This window comes from Prenolepis imparis, unplaced genomic scaffold, assembly GCF_030444845.1.
Source record: "Prenolepis imparis isolate NDT839.2.m4 unplaced genomic scaffold, iyPreImpa1.0 SCAF_9, whole genome shotgun sequence".
Classification (NCBI taxonomy): domain Eukaryota; kingdom Metazoa; phylum Arthropoda; class Insecta; order Hymenoptera; family Formicidae; genus Prenolepis; species Prenolepis imparis.
In genome coordinates this window covers 4,301,480-4,326,402 of record NW_028141167.1, presented here as the reverse complement: position 1 = coordinate 4,326,402, position 24,923 = coordinate 4,301,480, and the positions used below count along the sequence as shown (strand labels likewise).

Here is a 24,923-nt window from a genome sequence, read left to right as displayed (position 1 = left end):
TTCTGCGCGGAAAATCTGCTTATACGTATTTTATAGTGGGCGTCGAGATCCATCGAGTTCCCGATCGCCAATTAATTTTTATAAAGCGTTTAATGCGCTCTCGAATGTGTAGTTATGCATCACGCCGCTCCTTTCATGGCTCCGACAATCTCTCCCGAAGGTCATTCCGTGTCTCTCTCTCTTCGTGCTCGCGTGTTCGTGTCATAAAGTAACGACGTGCAGAGTCATTCGGTCCTCCCGTTCGACAAAAGTCGACGAACCGCAATTGTGCGGTCCCGGAAACTCCTCCAAGAACATTGGAAAACGCGGCCAATTCTCTCCCTGCATCGGACAGTTTTATGCCGTCTCTCCTCGGGATAATCGAATGGTATATTCTTGAAAATAATTTCGACCGGAGTTATCGTATAATTATCATAGAGAAATGCTTGAAACTTTCACGATGTCTTCGTTAATACTCCTTTATAATCCTTAAATATATATATGCGGGAATTGAAATTTCATCTCTCTCTGCACCACTTTTAAAACTATACGTTTTTAAACTTTAAACACGAGAATCGAGATCACACACTCTTCGAACTGTCAATTATATTCAGATATACGGAAAAATATCGATAGAGAGAGGTATGAGGAAATTTTTTGTGTACCTTTAAGCAAATTTCGACTTAAGTATATCATGAAATTCTATAGCTCGCACCTGCTATGGACACGAGCTGTCTCCGGCAACGTTTTAGCGTGATTGAGACCCGCCATCGCTCATCCTCGCCCTGACAGCGGCGTCATATCGCCCTAATGTGGCCCTTTTTAGCTCTTCGTCTCTCTTTCGCGACGCAGGAAAGACGCAGGAAAGACGCTGTTATGTATTAGGAATAAAGAATTTCTCTATCGTCGAGACTATCTCCTTTATTTTTCTTCGGGGCAAAAATACGATCGTAAGCGATACGATATATCTTTCCAAGAGAATTCAAATTGTTCGCCGCGCGAATATTATTATTTCAGTTCACTCGTGTTAAACAAATTTCGCCCATTACGTCGCGAAATGATGATCGATATATCTTTTTCTTTAAGAATTCATATTTTAATCAAATGGCAGGTGGGCCATGGAAAGCGATGGAAATTAAAGTGAGTTGCCTCCCGCCGTTAACGAAGCACTTTCATCCGACCCCTCGTTCGCCGCGAGTTTATCCCGCCGCCCCTTAATGCACGCCGGTCTCGCCTGGTATTATCCAAACTTATCCCCTGCGCGGTTCTTCGGACAATTCGGAAAATGAGCCGGGATAAGGAACACCTGTCGCTGTATTCACGAAATTAAGCCCGCGGATGATTGTCGCGGCGAACAAAAACCGGGGGCTCGCCGGGGCTTTTTTTGTCGTAAAGATTCACCGCGGAAAGAAAGAAAGGAAAAAAAAGACATGGTTCACAGTTTCTAGCTTATATAATTTTATATTTATTAAGTACACATAAAAGAGAGTGTAACCCCTCTCCCTTCTTCCCTCCTCCGCCCCTATTCTTATTATCTCGCTAGCTCGCTCTGTTTGGTTAGGCGGCCAATTAATGGATTAGGAACTGAAAATTGTCGCGGCATATCGTTTCGCGTTTGGAATTGCCTCGCGATGCGGTCGGCGGCGCTTCAATTCAAATCTCACAGAGGAGCGTGCCCGCGAAAGCGTAACCGCGTTGTTAGCTTCTAGAGCTCCGCCGGAGCCCCCGACGATTTCAAGAGGTAGGAGGATAATAGCCTCGTGCTTGGCTCGCCCGAGATAGGTAGAACAAATATATAATTAACTCTCTCCTCTCCCCGACGCGACGCTTCGTGGCCCTTCCATTTTCCTCCCCCTCCCCATCCCCGACGCAGTTCCTCTCGCGTCGCAAGACGCGCAAAATGTTCGCCCGACGTGCGAAGAGATTAAAGCGAAACGCCTCCCTTGGCAGTGAAGAGGCCACTTTCAGACGGTCGTCAGATAATTTGGAAAATGGCATGTGATAAAGGGCACCTGGTGTACCTTGCCCTATTAACACGTATTAGAGTGATTATCGCGATTGGGAGGTAACGAGCCAAGAGGGGCCCCGTTTGCTCAGGGATGAACTCGGGATATCGTCAGATAGTTTGCTCGTCGTCTGGACATTTCCTGAAACTTTGAATGTACAGTACGAAGCCGCAGAGTTTGTCGTGATAATAGTATTGATTAATAAATTAGTTATATAAATTGTGAAACTATTTCTTTTTCTTTTTTGCGGAACATAAAATAAAACATCTTGCGTGAGAAGCAAAATTCTGCAATTAATTATGATTAAGTAAATGATTTCGAAAATGTAACCTTTTCGCAATTACGTGCGGATATTACATATCACTACATCACGCACTGTTTGCTACAATCGACAATTCACCTGTGAGTGCATAGCGAATTGAAGGTCGTTTCGTGACTTCTCGAGATTTTTTATTTCCATGTTATCGTCACGCGAATCTCGAATCCGATTGCGACAACTGCGAAGCTGAAGGAGAATTTTAATTAGGACTCGAGTCAATGACACTTAGGACGTTTCAATTAAAATATTATAATAAAAAATAGTTTAATTAAAAATATCCTTATTGATGCAATACATCAATGTATAAAACGCGCATATATTATACATTCTACGATGCACAATATTGTTTCTCAAATCTTTATTAATAAAAAAAAATTGCCAGGCATATTCTCGCTAAATGTGCCATTGAAATAATAAATGCGTACGAAAGTACCGGGAAAAATATTTTTAAACTTCGCGAGATTATTCATCGCGCAAAAGGAATAAATAACGGAGAGAGAGAGAGAGGTAGCGATGCAGCGCTATTACGCGTTTTAATTTAGGCCGCGGAATATAATCTGCGTCGCTTTTTAAACGTTGATGCTGATCCTCCCTCTCACGTCGCGGAGAGCCAATTTGGCAAATGAGCCGCGATAAAGGACAGCTGTTTCGCGCTAACGGACATTAATAATTAATAATTACGTCAGCCGTGAAATGTAACGTCGCCTAGCGGGATTTGTCGAAAATTTGTAACGAATATGGTAATCATATACGCATATACTGCGTGATAGCGCGCGCGTTTCATATGCGTGCGGCCATATTTTTCGTCAAAAACACACGCTTATGCGCGCGCGATATTCCGCGACCGATGTCCCCTTTAATTTTTCACGAATTGTCGGCAGGAAAATATTTCACCCTCAACTCTTCCGGACGTTTAACCGCGGCTGCTATTACCATATTTTCCTTCCGCCCTTTTCTCTCCTTGCTACTCGGAAAGTGTACATATATTTATGGCATGAAAATTATATTAATCTTTATCTCTGATATTCACGCCAGTTTATTCGAGTACTATTTTTTTCACAAGTATTTTTAATTATAATTTTTCAAATATTTTTTCTAGATTTATAAGATATTGCAAATATTGAAAACAACGTTTCTGTCAATTTTGACAATTAGCAAAAATAATTTCAACTTGTATACCGATCTTCTCTTCTTTGACAATTGTCGTTCGTTTTTCGACGGCGCGACGATGCGAATGACTCGACTTATCGTCGAGAATGTCGCTAATCCTCTCCGCGACGGTGCTAATTAATCGCGCGCAAATTACCATTAATTCGTCGGGATTAACGGGGATTTCTTTGCGCCGTGCGAAGACGCACTTCGCGGAGATTTATGACGCCGCTGCTAGATTAAGGCACCGTCTGTGTTTTTCGGACGGTATACATATATACGCGGATGCGCGCGATAATACGATCCCGCGCGCTCCAACACTCGCGAAAATTACAACCCTCGCGGGGAATTAATTCGAACACTCGTGCGGCCGGAATGCGATGTTTGGCGGGGAGCTTTATTTTTACGATATTATTTCCTGCGTTTATTTCGTACGCGCGCGTAATATTCCCAATGCGCGAGTGCGAAATATCGCGCGCGTGCATTCTTCTCCGGCGAGATAATATCGCGCAATTAGAGTTCGCTATACTGAACGCGCATAGTCCGCCATAAAGAGCTATTAGACGGATTAATAAAATACGAAATGGATAAAAGCACGTTAAAAATATATAAAACAGCATTTTTCTCTCTTGACTATTAACATGATAAAAACTTGAAATTTCTCGTGACAAAATAATTCACACATTTCGTACGTGTGGAAATTGGACGTATATTAATAAAAATGACGTTTTTTTATTGAAATTAATTGTGCTTAATGTTTTCTTCTTTGTTGAAAAATATTTATTACGAATATCGCGCAGACACAATAAAATTTGGCACATTTAAATTTGGCTCATTTTAGATATCCTTATTTTTAGATGATTTTTATAGGTAAATCGAGAGTGAAGCTAAAAAACGTTTTGCGCAAAGATATCACGATTTTGAAATAATTGGTCAGATTACGCGCGAGAGTTCATTAGTTTCTCTATTTAACGAACCGAGCCGAAGCTCATTAGATCGCGGAATATCGCGGAATTTACGCACGTGTGTCTCCACAATCGCGCGTTTGTATCGAGGCACGTTTCCAGTCCTCGTAATTCATGTCACGCAGAGAATAAATTGAACATTGGAGATACGCGTGTATTTTATTTATATTTCGTTCGAAATGATTTGCATTCCGTAGTACTATGAAACGCGCGATATCATGCGGCGGCGGCTCTTTGATTCGACCGTAATCAACGAGACGATAATTAATATTTGCGTTTCATATACGTAAAAACGATATGTTTTTGATACCTTGTTGACGCTTTAGCGACGTATCTCTCGTTATTTATTAATAATTTCGCCAGGCGAAGTATTTATATACATATATGTATACGCGGAGAGAGGTTTTCATTACGCTCTTTTGTGCCGCACATAACGGCATATTATAACTATTCTGGACCGTGATATTCGTATATATACATTCTATTTACGTATTGTGCTTTTCTCTTGTTCTGAAACATTACGTTTTTTGCATATCGCGCGAAATATCACGCGCCGACGTTGATATATCGACACGCGTCATTCGGAATTTCCGATCAAAGTCTCACAGTTTTTGTTAAAGTAACCATCGTCCGCTGACACATTTTGACATTTACAGTTAAATACGGGTAGCTCACCTTGCGCGAAAAAAATCTTTCTCGAGATTATCGGGGGGGAAACGCGCGGGGGAATTTATTCCCGACACGTAACTGCTATAAACGTCTGGAAAACATGTTCTCCCGATGTACTTAACTCATGGTATATTCCGCACGCCGATCATACGGATAATATACCGCGTCCACCAGTCATCTCGGCAAAAATGATTATCCCCCGGGTTCCCTCTATCTCTCGACAACGGATGGTCGAGAAACTGGCGTCCACGTATTTCTCGTAACGCGGTCAGAGATCAGAGATCTCTCGTGCCAGTTAATGTAATTCGTCTCGCAGTCTGATGAACGCGAAATATTCCGCTGTACAAGTAGTTTGCAAGAAATAATTATTAAAAAGGGACAAGAGGCGATTTTACGGCGGAGAGTAAGAGAGAATTTATATACAGAAATATATAAGCGAATTTTTGCAAATTAGAGATATCTTTCTCCTCTCCCTCTGAAAAATTATATATGTAATATTTAATATTTATTCTCGAGTGTATCTCTTCGATGTAACATCGATGACGTTATACGCGATGCGCGATTTCTTTACAATTTCTTTTCTGTAAAAAAAATGGGACGACAACAAATATAACGCAAATAAAACAGTGTACAGCAGAGACGCGACAGCGGATCTGATCGCGTTTGTGTCCGTTCTTTCTTTAAAAAATATCCCTCGAGGAAAGAAAAGCGCCACCGGAGGAATATCGAGGAGGTTTCCTATTTTCTTTCTATATTCGAGACACAATAGTCTCCGGTTTTTTTTTTTTTATACGTTTTCTCGTGCGACGCGTATGCCATCGTCGCCCGGCGCGTTGTAGCTCGATCTCTCTCTCCTTCTCTATCATACTCAACGGCAAAGGGAGGAAACAAAGGGATAGAAAGGCGAAAGCGAGATGCGCCCCTTCGATACAAAAGCCACGCGGTTCGTCGAGACTCGCGCTGTAATGAGCTCCTTGCACCCTTTCCGTACCATTCTGTCCCTTCCCTCGGTTTGTGCAACTGCTTCAACACGATGCTATCTGCGGTCGCGCCGAGAAAGCCAAAGAGGTTCCACAGGTTTCACGCGAATCAATTCTACGTGATTATTCGCGGATGCTATATATGTATGAGGACATTTCACCGCAAATTTCGAGATTGCATACCTCCGAAAGCACTTGAGAAGTCTTTCATCTTGAAAGAAGTTACAAAAATCATATGATATTTTAGAAATTAGAATATTTCTTCTTCTCTCTTTTCTTTTTATTAAAAGAAATCATCCATTTACATTTAATATATACATATTTTTTCGTAATTTTTAAAAATTGAAAAAAAATTATTTGCTTTATTTTATTTTAAATTTTTTGAACCTGCAATTGCGAAAAAAAAAAAAAAAAACGTTTTATGCATTAATTTAAGACTTCACGGAGAGAGAGAAAAGCGCACCATAAAAATTAGCTTACAGTATGTTGGTACAACCGATTTTTCTCGAGGAAAATCTGGCAAGAAACGCGGTAGTTTCGTGGTCCATAAAGCAATTAATTCCGCGCAGCTGCACTCAGCTGCACCTGGGAATGAACGCGTCGATCGCGATAATTTTCATCTCCCACTGGAATATGCGACTCCTATTACAGGCTGTTAATTGAACAACGATTTGCTTTCTTCAAGGAGCGCTTTAAAGGAAACTCAGTTCTGATCGCGACGGTCTTTGGAGCCCGCAGCTAATTAATGTACCTACTAATTAGACGACTCGTTGAATTATCGTGAATTTTTTAATAATTTTACAAGCGCGTCGCCATTTATTCGAACAAAATGGCCGATTGGACATTAGTCAGAAAAGTTGCTGAGACCGTGAAAGTGAATGGTAATTTGCATTCAGAAGCGGAATTTAAAGGCTTCGACGCATTTATGCGGGATTATGCAAATTTGATGTCCTCGCCTGTTCGGATGAGGCTTCTGAGCTGGATCCACCTCCCGGTATCACGGCGGTAAATATGTATCCGCGAGTTAAGTGAGAATTATTTTACGCCTCATAGATCCGTCAACGGGGAATTTCGCCAATAAAGTTCCACGCGACAGTTTAATATGTTAGCAATAAAATGTACAAGAAGCGAAACATCTGAAAGTAATGACAGCCCTCAATCCATCCATATACTTTATAACACGGATTACTTATATTAAGTATCATTAGAGTGATTTTTCTGCATTGTATATTAATCTAATTGACTTTTAGACATTTTCATCTATTGATGAAGAGATTTAAACATGAAAAAAGATATATTGCATTTATATATGTTGCCAGTATTTTTTTTTTTTGTAAACTTTGCTTTTTTACAAAACGGCTTATTAAGTACCAAGTCTTTAAAGATTAGCTTTTTATAAAATTTTTTAAATAAAAAACTGAATTTTTACAAAGAGCACCTGCAGTACATAATATTGGAATCATTTATACATTATATATCTCATTTTCAACGTTTTTTTAAATAAGATATGGAACCTTATACAGATTATGTAGATTTGATTCCGACGATACAGGTAGTGTATTCAAATATATGAATAGTTTCTTCTATCTCTAACATACTAGAAGCATGGATATACAAGCCCATAAAGTTTCAAACATATGGTTACGATCATAATTTTTTTCCCGGTGCATACTGTATGCGTCTGCATGCATGTAAAAGCAGCGCTTCTTGAGAGAAATATGTTATCGGTCATGTTCCTCGGGCTACATTGGATTTCTTTATAGCTGCTCTTGCTAGACCTCCACGATAAATTTCGAAGTTACGAGGCGATGAAAAGTTGCAGATAAAAGGGTTAATAAAGACATAAAAATCAAGCGAAAGTAAAAGGCAATTTTTTTCTTAAAAAGCATAAAAGTACAATCTTAGTAATGCAAAAAAAATGTAATTATTATTTGGATAATTCTTTATTATATAATATATAAGAATTTTATTTTTGTATATAACAAAATTAATATAATTATATCGTAATATATATTTAATTCAATATATCGCGGCAATTTTCCATTCTCACAATTCCGCGATTCGCCAGAATTATTACAACGCTGAAATACGTATTAGTACCTGCCATTTGTCAGAGCTCGACGGAAAAAATGTCGAAAAATTGACAGAGCGTTTGATGATGGATTTTTGAAAAATCGAAATTTCGTTCGACTTGAAAAAACTCGCGCGATCCGCGGGTGGTAACCCCCAGCAACGCAACAACGCCGAGGCGCTTTTACTTACGATTTGTAACCGTCGCGGCGCGATTTTGCACGTATTTTTTTTTTTTTTTTTTTTTTTTTGCGTGCGAAACGCGCAGGAACGGCCGCGTGATTTAGTGACACGGCGCTCCAGCGAGATATCGTCGTTCGCAGTCGACATTGAGCGTCGGATTTATAAGTCGAAACGCGGCAGCGCGAAGTTCACCCGCGCGTTCTCTCCTATCAGTTCGCCCGATATTTCAGATTTATCAATGCCGCTTGCTATTTATGAGCGCGTTGTTCGTATCGTGATAAAAACGCGATACCGCGCATTTATATGTGACGCTATATATATACATGAAACGAGAGAGATTCACACAAGAAGAGCGGATTAATTGATAACTCTGTTACGTATTCTACATTCGATTCGCTGCAGGAGCACTATCGCGAGTTATAGAAGTAAAACTGAAGATTTTTTTCAAGATATTGAATTAAGATTGATTTTATCTCTGTATCTGTTACTTTCTTCTGTATATATCTCTTTTAGATATAAAAATGTGTATTTTGTCATTCAATATTTTTAACTGAATTTTGAAATAGAAAAAGGTCAAATTCAAATATTCGCAGAGAACTTTTTTCCTATACTCTCTTCAATAAATCATGGAAAATGGACAATATATATATATATATATATATATAAGTTTTTGCTTCTACCTGTCTGAATCGCAGAACGGTCTGTTATTCTTTAGACTTTTCTTGTTAAGAACTGAAGTACTATATACAAAAGTTCTTGCTTCACTGCTTTTATATACGTAAATTCAATAGTTTTCAGAGAAAAATTGATCGCAAGATGCATTGAATAGTTGCGATTTAACAAAAATGTTTTCAATTAGGATATAAAATTTTTTTATCATTATATGAAATGAGTCAATCTTTATATGGATATCTATACATTGCTATCGCATTGCATTTAAAATATTCTGTTTAGAACACATGATAGTGTACTTACAATAAAAAAATTTATTCCTACATACTTCGTGCAACGTGATAAAGTTTATATAATAAACAAAAAAAAAATAAAAGAGAATTATTGCTCTTAATCTAATCTAAGAATAAAATATAATGTGTCGATATGACATAATTGTTGCCTCCAATGATTGGCAGTTCGAGTGTATTGCACATTCACCTAAATACTACAATATTTCTTCGGAATTTTTTTACAATAAAAATATATCTTTGTATAAAATTTTTGATAAATGATAATAAAAATATTTCTTTATATATAACTAATATATTGATTACGAATTGGAGCCGTAATAATTATATGCAGAGGATCAATTCTCTGCTGTTTTAACATTTAATCTGTATTACTAGATACAGCACATGCTTTCCCATCGCCGAGGTCACGGTCAAACGCAAAATGCGGGTTTTGCAATCAGTAGAGAATGTGTCGCGGAAACGCAACAGTGAATCTAAAAGGGGTTACCTCGCATACAACATTGCGGCCAGCCAGACATTGCAGATAGTGGATTGCATGGGGGTATTAGCCGTATTCTCCGGCACTCCCTCTGTTTCTCTCGCTCATTTTGCTAAAAGAACACGACATTTCCTAATGGACGTAAATTGTCTCGTCGTCGCACTATCGTAGGTTCCTCTTTTATTCATCCGATTCTGCGTCATTGTCTCTCCTTCTCTCTCTTTCTCTCTCTGTTGCAATATTGGCGAATATGTTGGCAGTCGAATAAATTTGTGCGAACATCGTGTCATATAATTATGATCTTATAATATTATATCGACTTTGTTTATTTACATTTAAAATTATGTTAGTAAAATTGACTCATTAAAATTCCGATATCAGAATTTGCACGAATAATAATGTTAAAAAGCTTAAGATATGCGCAGCTAATATTTCTTAAATAATCGTGATGAAAAAATTGATTTTTACAAAATTCTGAAATTGCAAAGTATATTTTAATTTGAAGGAAACGGGCGAGACGTTTTTGCATCTTCATCAGTTTATGCACTTCGACGCGTTGCTTTCGAGAAGGGACGAAGTTTTTGCATCGTACTTGATTAAAAAACGTAGATACCATGACTAGGGGGAGGATGTCGGGGTCTCTCCCGATGGTGATCACGAGGCAGTAATTCAGAGGGTGCTTTCTTTGTATACACCGTGGGTGTAACGTGCTATGCAATGAAAGCGGGCAACGTTTTTGGCGCGGATCGTAGGGAACGTAATGGCGCTTTAACAGTCGACTCATGGTGAACTCGAAATTATTCGTAAATCACCCCTATATTTCTTGTTTTACAACCGCTTCATCGCTAAATGACATCGTAAAATACAAACGGCACCGAACAACGTGACAATGAAGAGCTCTCCGTGTTCGAATAATGTATAAAATAAAAAAAGAAACTATAATCGTGCCACTTATGTAGCGATAATAATTTATAATAATATAAAATGTAAAAAAATATAATATAGTTAATTTATTAAGTATATTAAGCTTTGGGGGAGAACTTTTGAAGCGCGTAATAGAGCGTCAAAGTAATTTCCGCGTGCAACCCTTGTGACTAACCCGGATGCATCGGATTCTCTCAGATCTCATTCGACATGCGTGCGGTTTCGGTCTCGTGTGTGCATCCAGCCGTTGCGTTTGTGCGAGCTCACTGCTCGGTGCACTCGATGCGGCGATAGACCTATCGTGTTTACGCAGGATGGCATCGCGCGAGAGCCTGCCCGTCCCTTATGGCAAACTCGAGCACGTTCCGGTAAGGGCGCGAATAAACGAGCCTCCCTATCAGCGAATGTACAAGATGATATACCTTCAAGTTAGAAACTATACAGGAAGATTTAGGCGCGTATTATTTAAAAAAATTAATGTATTAAATTATTCAAAATTAATTTATTAAATTTATTAATTAATTTATTAATAAGAGAGTCCTGAATAAGGAAATATTGCGTGAAAATATTACATCGTTCTTTTTTTTTTATTAGAATATTATTTGTGTATCGTGTCACTCGCGGATAAATGATAGTGATAATTTTTTCTGCTAGAAATATCTTGCGCGTGTTTATTGAATCGTCCGGTCGCTCCGCGTTCACTTTCGCTTTCATTCACTCGTAAAAAAAGTAATCTATTCCAATGTTCTTCGCTACTTTCGCCCTCGAGTGAACAGCGAAAATCACTTTAGACGGATGACTCTGTGCGAGGAGGGTGGCACTATCTTCGCCCTTCTTGCTTTCTCGCCACCCGTTCCTCAAGTCGAGGGGGTGAATCGCGTGGTCTGCGACTATACGATAACGGACTCGTGCGCGATCTTATGTCCGGACGTCGTTTTATATATATGTACATGAACGCGCGCGAGAATGAATATCTTACCGAGGAACGGGACTAGAAGTCAAGACTCAGACGGAAGGGGGTGCATTCGAGTGACCAATTATTTCCGTGCACGAAACGCAGATTCTCTAGTGGCAATGTCTACGTGCCACGCCTGACGCGAACAATGAGGGACAACGGTGATAAAAAAAAAAAAAAAAAAAAGAGAGAGACTGTCCGCCTTCATTTAGGCGAATGAGTCTCGGAACACGTGATGAAACGACGCTTTATGCAGTCAGGCGAAAATGTATTCGCCGAGTTGCGCCCTATTTGATATAACCGTGATCCAGGATAAAATGTGCGCTGGCTTTTTTAACTTAATATCGCGCGCCTCGTCAAATGCACTCTCGTGTTATGGTAACTTCGTTTCAACGTTAATCAATTTTGATTTCGCACTTTTACGCATAAATCTTCACTATCTGACTCTATTGGAAAAAAAAAAACAGATTTGCCTGGTAATTTAATTGCTATTTTAAAAAGAGAAAATTTTTAAATATATTTTTTTAATATAATATTTTATATAATATTCTTATACAATATTATATATAAATATACATTCGTCAAAAAAATTATCGCAACACGTAATTAATATCAAAATTTAGCATAAATTCAAATAAGCGTATCTCCGCGAAAAATTGTCGTATTTCAAAATTTTTTTTTTTTTTAAAGGGTAAAGTCTCTACTTTAAGGAACTTTCGTTCGATTTTGATTTTATTCTCTCCCCCTTTCTCCATCCCTTTAAAAGGAGGGACGTGTTTTTTTTTTTCAAAAAATTGCATAGTTTGACGAACTCTACGGAGTGTACTAAACTTTTTCGCAAATATCATCATAACTATCGTAAAATATGGACTTTTCTCTACAAATTAAAAAAAAAATTGAATACCGTACGATTTTTTTTCGCGAAGTTACAGCATACCATCAAAGTTACCTATGCATTTTTGCCTATATATTTAATTACCGCCAACATTAGCATTACCCGATGGGCACTACGGGGAGGTTGCTGGTCGGATTTTGCCCATCGTGTGTGTGTGTGTGTGTGTGTGTGTGTGTGTGTGTGTGTGTGTGTGTGTGTTGGGGCAGGGATATGTGTTCGTATTTAAAATTGTATATTTCTGCCTCGTCTTCGGATGACCTCTTGCAGATGCTCACGCATATTAATGCAGGCTCTAATTGTGGCTTGCAGAATTTCGAACCATATTCGATATAGGGCTGCTTCCAATTGCTGGAAATTGGTTGGAAGTCTTTCAAAATCATACAGCCATCTTCCCATAAAAGGTCATCCGAAGACGAGGCTGAAATACACAATTTTAAATACGAACATATATCCCTGCCCCAACACACACACACACACACATACAATGGGCAAAATCCAACCATCAGCAACCTCCCCGTAGTGCCCATCGGATAATGCTAATGTTGGCGGTAATTGAATACATAGGCAAAAATGCATAGGTAACTTTGATATGCTGTAATTTCGCGAAAAAAAATCGTACGGTATTCAATTTTTTTTTAAATTTGTAGAGAAAAGTCCATATTTTACGATAGTTATGATAATATTTGCGAAAAAAATTTAGTACACTCTGTAGAATTCGTCAAACTATGCAATTTTTTGAAAAAAAAACACGTCCCTCCTTTTAAAGGGATGGAGAAAGGGAGAGAGAATAAAATCAAAATCGAACGAAAGTTCCTTAAAGTAGAGACTTTACCCTTTAAAACAAAAAAACAAAAAATTTTGAAATACGACAATTTTTCGCGGAGATACGCTTATTTGAATTTATGCTAAATTTTGATATTAATTACGTGTTGCGATAATTTTTTTGACGAGAATAGTTAGTCAGGCAATCTGTTAAGAGCATCTTAATGCTATCTTAAATAGAATGTTGCATATATAATAAGTTTCTGCTCTAAATTTAGTGTAGTAAATGGTAGACGGTGTGTTATGTAACAATGGCCAAGTCGGAGAGAAAATCCCAAGTGTTTTGGGTTGACGGTGGATCGCGATCGATCGAGGAAACAATGGGGGAACTCTCGAGCTTAATAAGTGCTTTTGGTACGTTGCATGAAAACGCCCTGAGGATTTGCTCGAGGAGCACCCTCGACTTTCATAATTATGACCGCCCTCGTTCGTCGTACGGTTTGATTGGCGTCCTTAATTAACAAGTGCAATGGCTGCATTCGTGGGTGCAGCATGCATTATCTGCGCGAGAATTGACTTCGCCCCTGCGATTCCGCGTCACTCTATCAGCGCAGAATAGGGACCATCCGGTGACTGGCATTTTGGTGTTTTTTTTTGTTTGCTTTTTTTTTTAAGCAACCAGCTCTATTTGGCAAAAACCAGTATTAAACTCCCGTCCAAAAGAAGAGTCATGAAAATTCATAGTACTTTGCGCGAAACGTTATTCTCTGTAGACCGTATCGCGCAGGATTACATGGCGGCCGAATAATTTAACCTACGGAAAATGGAATATATCATCGCGTAATAAAGATTTGTTTATTAGCGTTCCACACCGCCGTGACTTCAAAAGATGGATTTTTATCATACAAAGGGACAAAACAAACAAAATAACTCTTTACATTTTTTACTTTGCACCTGTAGAGAGAGAATAGAAAAAGAGAAAGAGAGAGACTCGTTATATCAATATTCATATTTCTCAAAAAAGATTCATATATTTAGAATAAATATCGACTTTTATATTATAAAAAAAATATTGAATAAATATGAAGGGTTTAAATATATTAATGCAAAAAATACAGTACTAACACAAAATACAGAGAATACCAATTCGATATTGCGGATTTTAAATTAGAATAAATGCGGTACGCCTAAGTTTATCGCAAAAACTTGCTCGTTGCCTCTTTTTTTTTAATCGTGGTTTCTGTACCATTAAAGTAACGGAAGTGCTGCGGGACCTTGGCAGACTTTAATGGAATTACGCGTGGACTGCGCGAAAGTATTAAGAATCGATTATTAAAGGGGGAGATCGTCGTCGCCGCGCCTTTGCAGCAGAGAATCCGACGAGGTTTCTCTCCCTTGCGGCTTCCCTTTATAGGTGTACAACGCGGTGACTGCGGTAATTAATATAACAAAGAGTCGGGGGGAAGGGCGCGCGCGCGCGCGTTAAAGGGACCGCATGTCGGGAACAATCTCGCGGCATTCTCCATTGGTCGCCTCGCGCGCGGAACTTGGCGGAAAGTTGCGTTGAAAACTGCGGAAATTACCGGGCGCGGCCGACGTTAACTCGAAAGGAGTAACTTAATTACGCTCGGGCACGAATCGCCGGCCGTCGTAATACAAACTTTTCGTTTGTATCAGTGCGCAATGAGTATGTGCGTGCACGCGGGTAGTAAAGGGCACGAGAGAAATACTTTCGCCAAATTTACGGGCAAAAATTCATTTCGGCTCGCCATTGTGGCGATAATGAGCTCCGACGGACCCTTAATTCGTAGCTTGCGAATTAAGGGCTCGTGGTAGAATTGTTATTTTTCGTTGCGCCCTTCCACGTCTCCTCAATCTGCGTCTCGTTTCTTTATTATCCAGATTACAGACGCGAATCGTATTACCGAAAATTAGTAATAATAATTTTATTAATTTTTTTTCTGGTGCCAATCTGTAAGATAATTTCTGATGTCGATGAATTAATGTTTAAAGAACGTACAGTTCGAGATGGATCGCGTAAAAGTGGATTACTGGTTCGCGCGTGATAAAATCTATCGTTCGATTACATTCGCGGGCGAGGGATTAATCGAAAATTAATTTACGCCGCGTTCGAAACTTTGCGGAGGACACGGACTTTATTATCACGGCAGACTGCTTTCGGTCACCGAATATATATATCGCGAGACACGAACGTGGCGGCTCTCGTTTCGATGTAAATTGAAAACGGATGACGATTACGGGCTGGCGCGACCGCGAGTATAATGTATAATCGCGGAATTAATCGGCCTCGTTCGCTCAATAGAAATATCGCCGCGTCTCTGTGTTTGATCTTTTTTTTTTCCTTTTTTTTCGTCGGTCTGCGCGCCTAGCCCGTCGGGATTAACCCCCTCGCGCAAGAAGCCTCTCGGAAACGTCTTTCTACCTTTTCCCATTCGTTACCGTTTGCCCTGTAAATACAGCATTTTCTGAAAAGCGTTTGCTGAAAAGCATCGGCCAGATTTAATAAGCTTTCGCGTGCTCTTCGTTAGGATTTTAACGAAGCTTTCATCCGGCGCGATGGAAGCCTCTTCGACGCGAGAGTCGGGCGAATCTACGATTCTTTTTTTTTATGAATTTTATCGTATAATGGTATTTGTACTTATGGTTATTACTTATTACATATATATATGTATTAGCACATACAAAGAGTCTTATATAAAGATTCCGTTTCGTCTTTGATTACTGCGACCATTACGACTAACATCGGTGGCCACCGATGTTAACGAAGTTCTTTGTGGATTTGTTTTTGGCCAATTAACGTCGTCGAAGAGAGTCGAGCGTTTGTCACAACTGAGAGACAATTCCTGAGGCGCATTTCGGAGTTGTTGTTGGACGGGGAGTTGTAAACAAATTATTCTCCAAAGTTACGGTACGGAAGAATGCCATGTCTCGCAAGTCTCCGGAATTAGTATGCCTGTTTGTGCGGAATGGCCGACTCCAACTGCATAAGCATTACAAAGAAGCGCTCTTTTATAGGATCTTTGCATTCATAGAAATTCCAGACAAGCCATTTAGATGACGGCCTTCTTTAGCCATCTCGTTAGATTCGTATTAAAGTTTTGTAAGTCTCTCCGTTATTATTTAATCGCAGGTGTACTTCCTCGAACAATCGTCCCAGAAACTTGTTTCTTATTTTTTAATACACATTGTAATCGAGATATAAACCATCTCTCTTCTTTGTACGTCGTTTTTCGTAAAATGATATAATTTTACAATATTCAAAAATATTACTGCGGACAGTAATTTTTCTTTGTTTCGTCGATGAAGTGGCGAAGAATGTTGGCGGGATAATCGATCGAGGGAACATCTCGCCCGCGGCGGCTGGATAGCTCGTTGCCCTGATGAAATCCCCGAGAGCTCTTTTCATCCTAATAAGATTTCGCCGGTCGCGCCCAATGGATACGCGCGAAAGCGCGGGAAAGGGAAAGGGCCGTCGTCGTCGTCGTGTTCGGCACGGATGAGACACCGGGAGAAAGAGAAACGTACAAAGGGAAACGCGCGTCGATGTACAGCCGAACATCCCGGCATCCTCTCCCGCCATCGGTGCTTTTGTCGACGCTCTAATTCGATATTTCGAGCGCGATGCGCGATACCGCGCGCCGGGTGAGAAAAATAACGAGTTTCTCCTCTGTCGGCCGGATTATAAAGGATATCCACCGCGATACTCCGTCCGGCGAAATTCATTCATTTTAATTTCTGATGCATTTCGCCGCGAAAAGATTCGCTGAAGTAAATACACCTAATCGGAGCTGAAATGAAGTATATATAAAAGAGCAGAATATGTGTGAAAGAAATATCGTTAAACGCGTAATGTTGTCTGGTAAATGTAATAATAGGTAAAAAAAAAATTCCAGCTTGTGATTCTATTAATCACTTTATCAAGAGTACAAGAACGGAGGAGGAACGTACATTTATCGAACGTGCTACACGTCGGCCGATATTTTTCCGTAATCCATCGAGGCTTTATCGCGAACTTGCACGAGTAAATCCGCGTCTTCCTTGATAAATGCCAGTGCCGTCGGTATCGCGTGCATACTGCATACGCGATCGCATCCCATTTCGACTGGTATGCATTGTCGTGTTAAATGGAAACTGCCAACGACGCGCGCGTCGGTCTCCGGTGAATTCGACGAAATGCGCCGTCCGTTCGCCGCACCGATCGATCCGAAGGTGTATTATTGTCCAGCCAGGAAAGTCGCGCGAGAAATGAGGAAAATGATAAACGAGAACTGTGGGAACGATTTCGCGATATTGCGCGAGACGTTCGACGCATTCTCGCCCGTTGTAAAATGATAAATTAAATCAGAAATTGTGTAAATGCGCACCGTCTAGCACCGGATTATAAGTTCCTCGCGCGAGATGTAATGTTATTAATCCTCAGCGCTACAAAGTATTTTACATAAATGAATAAGACATCGACTCACTCTCTCTCCCGCTCAGGTAACAAGTTTTTCGAAGAACTGTTTTACGAATAAAGATCCGAGAGGAATTAAAAATATGGAAATTAACAGAGCGTAACGGGGCCATTTTTACGAAACTATTGCTCTTGTGTCTGTTGAAACAATTGTTTTTACACGCTATACCAATTAGTTAAATATTCGAAAAGATTCAAAATTTATATATGTATATGGATAAAATATTGACTTTTTTTACAAATATTATATTATTAAAAATATAATATTATATTTTTAAAAAGACCGCAACATGTACGCTAAAAGTATAATACATAGCTTGATTAAATTTGTATAACATCTTCAAATAGAAAATATATAATATTTCGAATTTTGTTTGTATTCTATTTCACGTAATGTGCTAGGTCAGGTATGTTAGTTTATATCTCGCTATATATCTCAAGTTTAGTTGGCCAGATTTTTCTCGGAGAAAAGTAACGCTGTTACCTTTTTCCGGTCGTGAGAGAAGAGCACTTTATGTCGTTATTGAACAAACAACGATATGTACTTAATACGAGCTTGTTCACGAAAGCGTGACTGTTTGCGCGTATGTGCGCTCAGTACAAACTCCCTATATGCGGGGACTGTTTATCCATTGGAACCAACGTGACATATCGATCCGATATTGAATGCTATAGCATGTATATAATTCATCTTCGTTAGTTATCGCTGTCTCTATCTCTACAATGAATGTACAATTCACAGATGTATAATCTTTATTAGATAATTTTATTATGGAAGAAAGAAAGAAAAAAAAGAAAGATTATATATAATATATAAATACACGCATAAGATATATAATTTACTTTGCAGCATAAAAAGATATGATTTTTTTTATCATGCAATTTCATATAATTAATTTTTTTCTTTTCCCTTGAAAATTTCGCAAAAAAAAGAATGAAAACGCTTCCCTACATCGGTATATCTTCAATTGCACAAATGTTACGTACATATCACGTCCGCTGAATCCCCTTCAAATCACCGCACGTTCCCTCACGTGTCGCGAATTTCTGCTGTTACAGACGGAGCTGTCGCAGAATTTGCAGCAGCTGTCGGAGAGAGCCCGCTCGACGACGGAGTTCATTCAAAGGCTCAAAGGAATGACGGACAAAGTGCATGTGAGTATATACCCGCGCCTTTGACGTTCGTTTTAAATTCCGTGTCGGCGGACATGTCACGCGGTATGGTGCCGTAAAATTGCGAAAAGATATGGCGTTAATTATATCAGCCCTACAACGTCGGTGCGGATTCATTTCCGATGGTTCGAAGAGATAATTCGGATGTACAAAGAACCCCCGGGGACGGCTTATCTTATAACCGTGGAACAAAAGCCGAACAATGAAATTTCTTTTTGATATCGGCGTTTATTTTTTTTCCATCCTTCCATATTTCTCGTCCACGATACTGTCTTGCACAAACATTTTTCTTAAATTCATATGTGTACAAAGAGATATATAAAAAGTGCGCGCGATATTTTTAGTTGTAGACTTAGTTTTGTGAAAAATAAATTAGAAATTTATAAAAGTAAATTTTTATAGAGATATTTCCCGATAAAAAAAATTATCGTGTTTTTACAAAGATTATAATATGACAAACTCCTTTCCGGAGAGATAGAAAAAAAGCGATATGCCTCACTGAATAAATCGATCGGAGCAGAATGTAATTTTTTTTCGTACGTACAGAAAAAATCTAGCGAGAAAAATCTCTCTCATCTAACAAAAAGTTCATTTTTCTCTTTAATCGCCGAGATGAGCTATTTCCCGATATTATAACCGGGCGGACCGATCCGCTTATTCGCAGGAGGAATGCGTGGCGCTCGAGAGTGAGGTCGAGGATCGGGTGGCGAACCTGGTGAGTCTCCTGCAGGCGAGAAAGTCCCGACTGATCGAGGCTGCTCGGCAGACTCGCGAGGCCAGGGTACGCTCTTTGCGCGACCAGGTGACCAGATGCGCCACGCATCTGCAGACAACCACGGCGCTGCTCACCTTCTGCATCGAGGCGCTGAAGGAGACAGACAGCGCGGCCTTCCTGCAGATCGGCGGCATGTTAGCGGTCAGGGCGGCGACCGCCGCCGGCTCCTGGGGCGGCGCCGAGGGCGTCCAGGAAATCGCTCGTCTGCCGTTGCTGGATCTCACCCTGGACGACAAGCCGCTGCGCCGCGCCATCGATCAGCTGACCTTCGTCCAGCTGAAACGTGAGTACGCAACAACGTGCAAATGCAATTTATGTGTCCATATGCGAGTAGATTGAATTTTTTCGATCGAGACAATGAACGAAAATGGAATTTTTCTTCTACGGAAACGAACGGAGATCTCTTTGCACGCCACCAGTCGCGAGTCTAGATTTTACGTCTAATGCATTGTTGTAATATAAATTTACATCCTCGTACGCGAACGACTTTGTCGAACCGGAATCTTTAACTTCTTCTTGCAACTTGGATCAAAAAACTTTTTGGTATAACCAACAAAACTCGATTATTTACGTTAGTGATTTTGCTGTGCACGAGACTTTGGAAGTCTTAATGAATTGCTTGGAAGTTTAGTCGAAGCATGGTATCGTAGGATCTACCGCGTTTAGAGAGAAAGTTACTGAGGAGCCAACGATATTTAACGCGAGTACCGACCGATAAATAATTTTGTTACAGAAACACGTGTAAGTACGTGGACTTTGACACATTCCATTCTAGATTACATGCTCGTTTAAAGTATCTATACACAATAAAATCTTTCAATCTAGCGTTATAAATAATAATAAAATTATCATTTAGAATTAAAAGATTAAAAATTTGTATCTAGAAAATAAATCTTTAAAATATAATATAATCTTTGATTTTTTAAATATTATAAAATATTTCTCAATCTCAAATGTGTTTTATAAAAACTTTTGTAAACACTTTGCGAAAGTCATTTTAATCTCAACATTGGAAACCACTGCGGTGGATTGAATAAATTATAGATATCCTTCCGTCACGAGAGACAACTCGCGGAAACATCTCGCTGGCTCCTTGAAATTCATTCATCTGGTTCGTCGCCCGAACTTTGATTGTTCATCGTGGTTCGTCGAATCCTATACAGTTCGCGTGGTGCATGTACATGTCGAGTAAAAGCACCGGGCGAATAAAAGCGACGTAAACTCGTTCGAAAGACGTCTTCGTACACGCTTAATTGACTCGTAACTCCTCGTTTTCACGACTACACCGGGATTTTCGTTGGGGCGATTTATCTTTGCAGTACCCCGAGCTGATCGCGCAACTTTTCGCTTTGTACGAGTCTTGCTCGCTGGTAGTCGTTTTATCTTGCAAACGAGACTTCTACATGCTAGTGCAACTTCGATTATCTCGTTACGTATATCCTCGAAAACGACTGGCGCGATGATTATTCGAATTCACGTATGCAGATAGTTGAATTAGCTATAATTTTTTAAAATCAATTTTATAGTGTACTCTCGTTTCTTAATTAATTAAAAATATCGAGAATTAAAATGATAAATTGCACGTCATCGCTTGAATTGAATGGGAAAAATTGAACATAAAAAGTATTCGGTGAAAAAGAGACGACTTTCGAACGAGTTTCATTTTGACGTTGTGCTTGCATGCGATATGTGCGTATATATAAATAAATATAAAAATCTTCACCGAATTACAAATCGCTCTCCTGTTGGACGCAGCGTCAGAGGGGGAGGAACGATTTCCGACAGCAGGTAAAGAAAAAGCTTCGAGACGGGAAACGTAACTAGAGACCGATTATATAGGTAGCGACAACAGAAAACGAAAAAAGAAAAATAGTAATTAAGAAAGATGGAGGAGGCGTCGATCTTATCCGCCCAAGTCGTCTAGACGGGGGGTCAAGGGCGGGGGCGAGAAGGGGGGAAGGAGGGGAATCGCTTAATAATTTTACGTAGCCCCCGGGAGCGGCTCCTTTCAAGCGTGCCTCCTTGCTCGCCGCCGCTGCCGTCAGCCTTACGGTACGCTAAAACGTTTCAAAAGCGGATTAATTAGGTACCGGCTTTGCAGTAACTGCCGTAACGATCTGGAGGTATTAACTCGTTACAAGGGAGACATCCTCTCCTTACCGCGTTCATCGTGAGTATACGCGGCTCTCCGATACCGGGGGTTGTTAGTTATGTAGGTGCCTGATGTCAGGTCGGGAAATGTTAATCGCTTCTGATTAACGTGTGTTTACGGACGTATGGGTAACTTAATAACGTTGCAGCATATATAGTAGAGGCAGAGGAAATCGCGTTATAAGAGGATAGACATGAGGCTCGATTCACCCGAGCGATAAATAAAATAATCGATCTCGTCGATTCGATTTTACGACGGAATCAAACTCGCGAAATTGCGCAAATCTTGCTTGCGGTTAAAATTGAAGGATCGCGATCGGGAGGAAGCTCGATCTATTTGCTTATTATATCTTAACGGATTTGCGACAGGAATTTTCTAATCAGGACCGCGCGAAGGAGAGTTAATGAAATACAAATCTATTTAACGAAACCCGATAAATGATTACGTGGTCGAAGGAAAGCGCGACTTTGCTCGTTTCTTCATCAGGATATTTAATTCTCGGGCGATCTTGATACAAATCGGGTATACTATATAAGTATATACCAGAAAGTTTCTTCATTACGCACAGTTTACTCGTCAAAGAGCGGCACGCCTCAGTTCGTTAAAATCTGCGATACTTGATTGGCAGTCACACGGAATTTCATTTACTTAACCCGGCTTTGCAAATAGCAAAGCGAGGAATGTGCCCCGCGAGGAAACTTCCAAGTTCGTCAGGATTTCGCGTAAAGTTTGCGACGAAATCGCTCGGGCGAATATTTCTGGAATTCAATGAATGCAATATATTGGAAAAGTATAGGCATGTATATATATTTTCGACATTGTTGAGAGATTAACAAGTTTCTTTTCTTTTCTCAAGATAAAATTTGGGACTTGTGTCTTATAACTATGATTCTCGGGCTATTAATTTTATACGGAGAAATAATAAAATATTAATTTGATTTAGATATTAATGAAAATTATTATTGAGAAAATAAGATGATGAGAAATGATAACTCATCAATAATTCGTTCAAATTATATTTCTCGTTGTGCTCTATGAAAATTCAAAAATCTGCAAATGCGATTGTAATGGCTGCAAGAAATCGAATTATCGAACCCTCAGCACCGAGTCGACGACGAACGATAGACAAGCCAAAATTCGGAATTCATTTATCGTTATTTGCGCCCGCTTGATCTGCGCGATTTCGATCTTTTACTGAAGCTTGAACGAACATCAAAAGTCGTTGATTCTCTTGTCATTACGGTTCGGAACTGGAGGACGAGCAATCGACGCGACGAGCCGGAACTCTCGAACGAGCAGCCCCGCTTTCTTAAATTTCGACTTTATTGCGGCGGTTTGATCGCCGGTATTCGAGTTTTACGACACGAAAAATTGCCGACTTTTTCGAGGCGCCGCTAAAAATCTCATTATTATCCGCTTCCACTATTTTAGAACCGCGATCGGACCATCGAAGAGCTAAAAGTTTGTCTCGTCGTTAAAAATTCATACATCTTATCCGCCTTAATTTTATAAAAACATCGATGCATTCAATTACGAGCGCGAATAATAATTGTCTGGTCAAATATAAAATAAAGATTGCATTTATCGCGTCTCGACAAAAAGTGGACAGATAGTGTTATTTATTGTAAAATCATTTTTTTCCGTTAAATTTGTTATAAAAAAATTCGCCTGTCAGACGAAACAACGTTTAGCATCGCGCTGATTTCTGTCTTGTTTATACTCGATAGAGGTTACTTTAGGTTTCACGCTATGAACAAAAAATAGAGTACGATGAATCGGTCCAGATATCGGGCGGAAAATTAAACGCTCGCTTGTCGCAGACGAGGCTGATGACCGTACAATGCGACGTTAATGTCCTGTACGTACGTCCCGTCGAGATAACACGCGGGTAAACAGGGATTTTACCTCCTCGCTGGCAGATTAATTCGCTCATTAATTTATGCGACGTCGCAATCACGCTTCATCGTCAACGCCACCGATCGCTCTTTTAATAACAACGATTCTCTCGAAGTTCAAATCACCGTATATATGAAGATTGAAATAGTAATTTGTATAATAATAGCTCGTATATTTTTAGAGAGACAGGCCCGAAATTTTTTCGCGCGATAAGATAATTGTACGATATTTTGCAGAAATATTTTATTAAAATGAAATTTAAAAAAACTTTGTATCACATTCATGAATAAAAAGTAGAAATTAATAAGCATTTTGTTACACAAGTCTGAAGTCGAATTGTCAAGTTTCTTTTCTCTCTCATTTCATTAACTTTTATCGTAGTTGCTCGACACGAAGGAAATAAATATAAATGTCTGTATCTGCGAACTCTTGACATAAGAAAGAAAGAGTTATCGTTTATATTGAACTTCAAATCAAAAGTATATACAGTCGAAGGACTTTCAGGAGTCTAGAAGCTAAAGAAGCTTCTAGACCTAGACGAACGAGATCAGTTGTCTCGCGTCAGAAACGAAAGTGTCGAAGCGAACGTGATTGTTACTTCTGTGTCGACGGTGAAGCGTGAAAGATCGTGTTTGGCGAGGAGGAACTTCCTCAAGATCACGGTCGAGTCTCGCGAGAAGACCATTTTTCGCGACGTCGAGAGCCGTCCATCCTTCTTCGCCAAGTTTATTTTCATCTCTCGCTAAGTTTTATCAGCGAGATATATATTTTCGCGTATACGATACATTTTAACAGGCTATCGGCTTCTCGCATCATCAAGCTTCTCTCTCTCTCTCTCTCTTTCTCTCTGTATCGCCCTTATCAATACACCCTTTTTCCACGTTTTTCTCACAAAGAGAACAAAATGAATGAGAGAAAGAGAGATGCAGTATACGGATATCGGATATCAGCGCGACGTGTCTCGCACCGTTCGATAAATCACTCCGATATGGGCATAAAGTTTCGCTGGCGTGTCGATTCACGTTGGACCCATTGCAAAACTGTAAAAAGGGTGGCCATGCAGAGAGAGAGAGAGCGAGAGCGAAAAGAGAGAGAACTTTTTTATTCGCACAACCCCCGTTGTTTCTACGCCCTACAGTCCTTTCTCGAAACGG

At 39.7% G+C, this 24,923-nt stretch overlaps 1 protein-coding gene across 3 annotated transcripts in view; it reads left to right on the top strand.

Annotated features, from left to right (window-relative positions):
* The window catches only part of Trim9 (E3 ubiquitin-protein ligase Trim9), a 92,169-nt gene that overhangs the window by 52,163 nt on the left and 15,083 nt on the right, over nucleotides 1-24,923 (top strand). For 2 of the 3 annotated variants that reach the window (XM_083045443.1, XM_083045445.1), the window contains exons 3-5: nucleotides 18,833-18,928; nucleotides 19,611-20,004; nucleotides 21,477-21,509. In XM_083045443.1, coding sequence (XP_082901569.1) covers nucleotides 18,833-18,928; nucleotides 19,611-20,004; nucleotides 21,477-21,509 — 523 coding nt within the window. The remainder of the gene's footprint in view (nucleotides 1-18,832; nucleotides 18,929-19,610; nucleotides 20,005-21,476; nucleotides 21,510-24,923) is intronic. The other variant, XM_083045444.1, reaches the window with a different exon arrangement.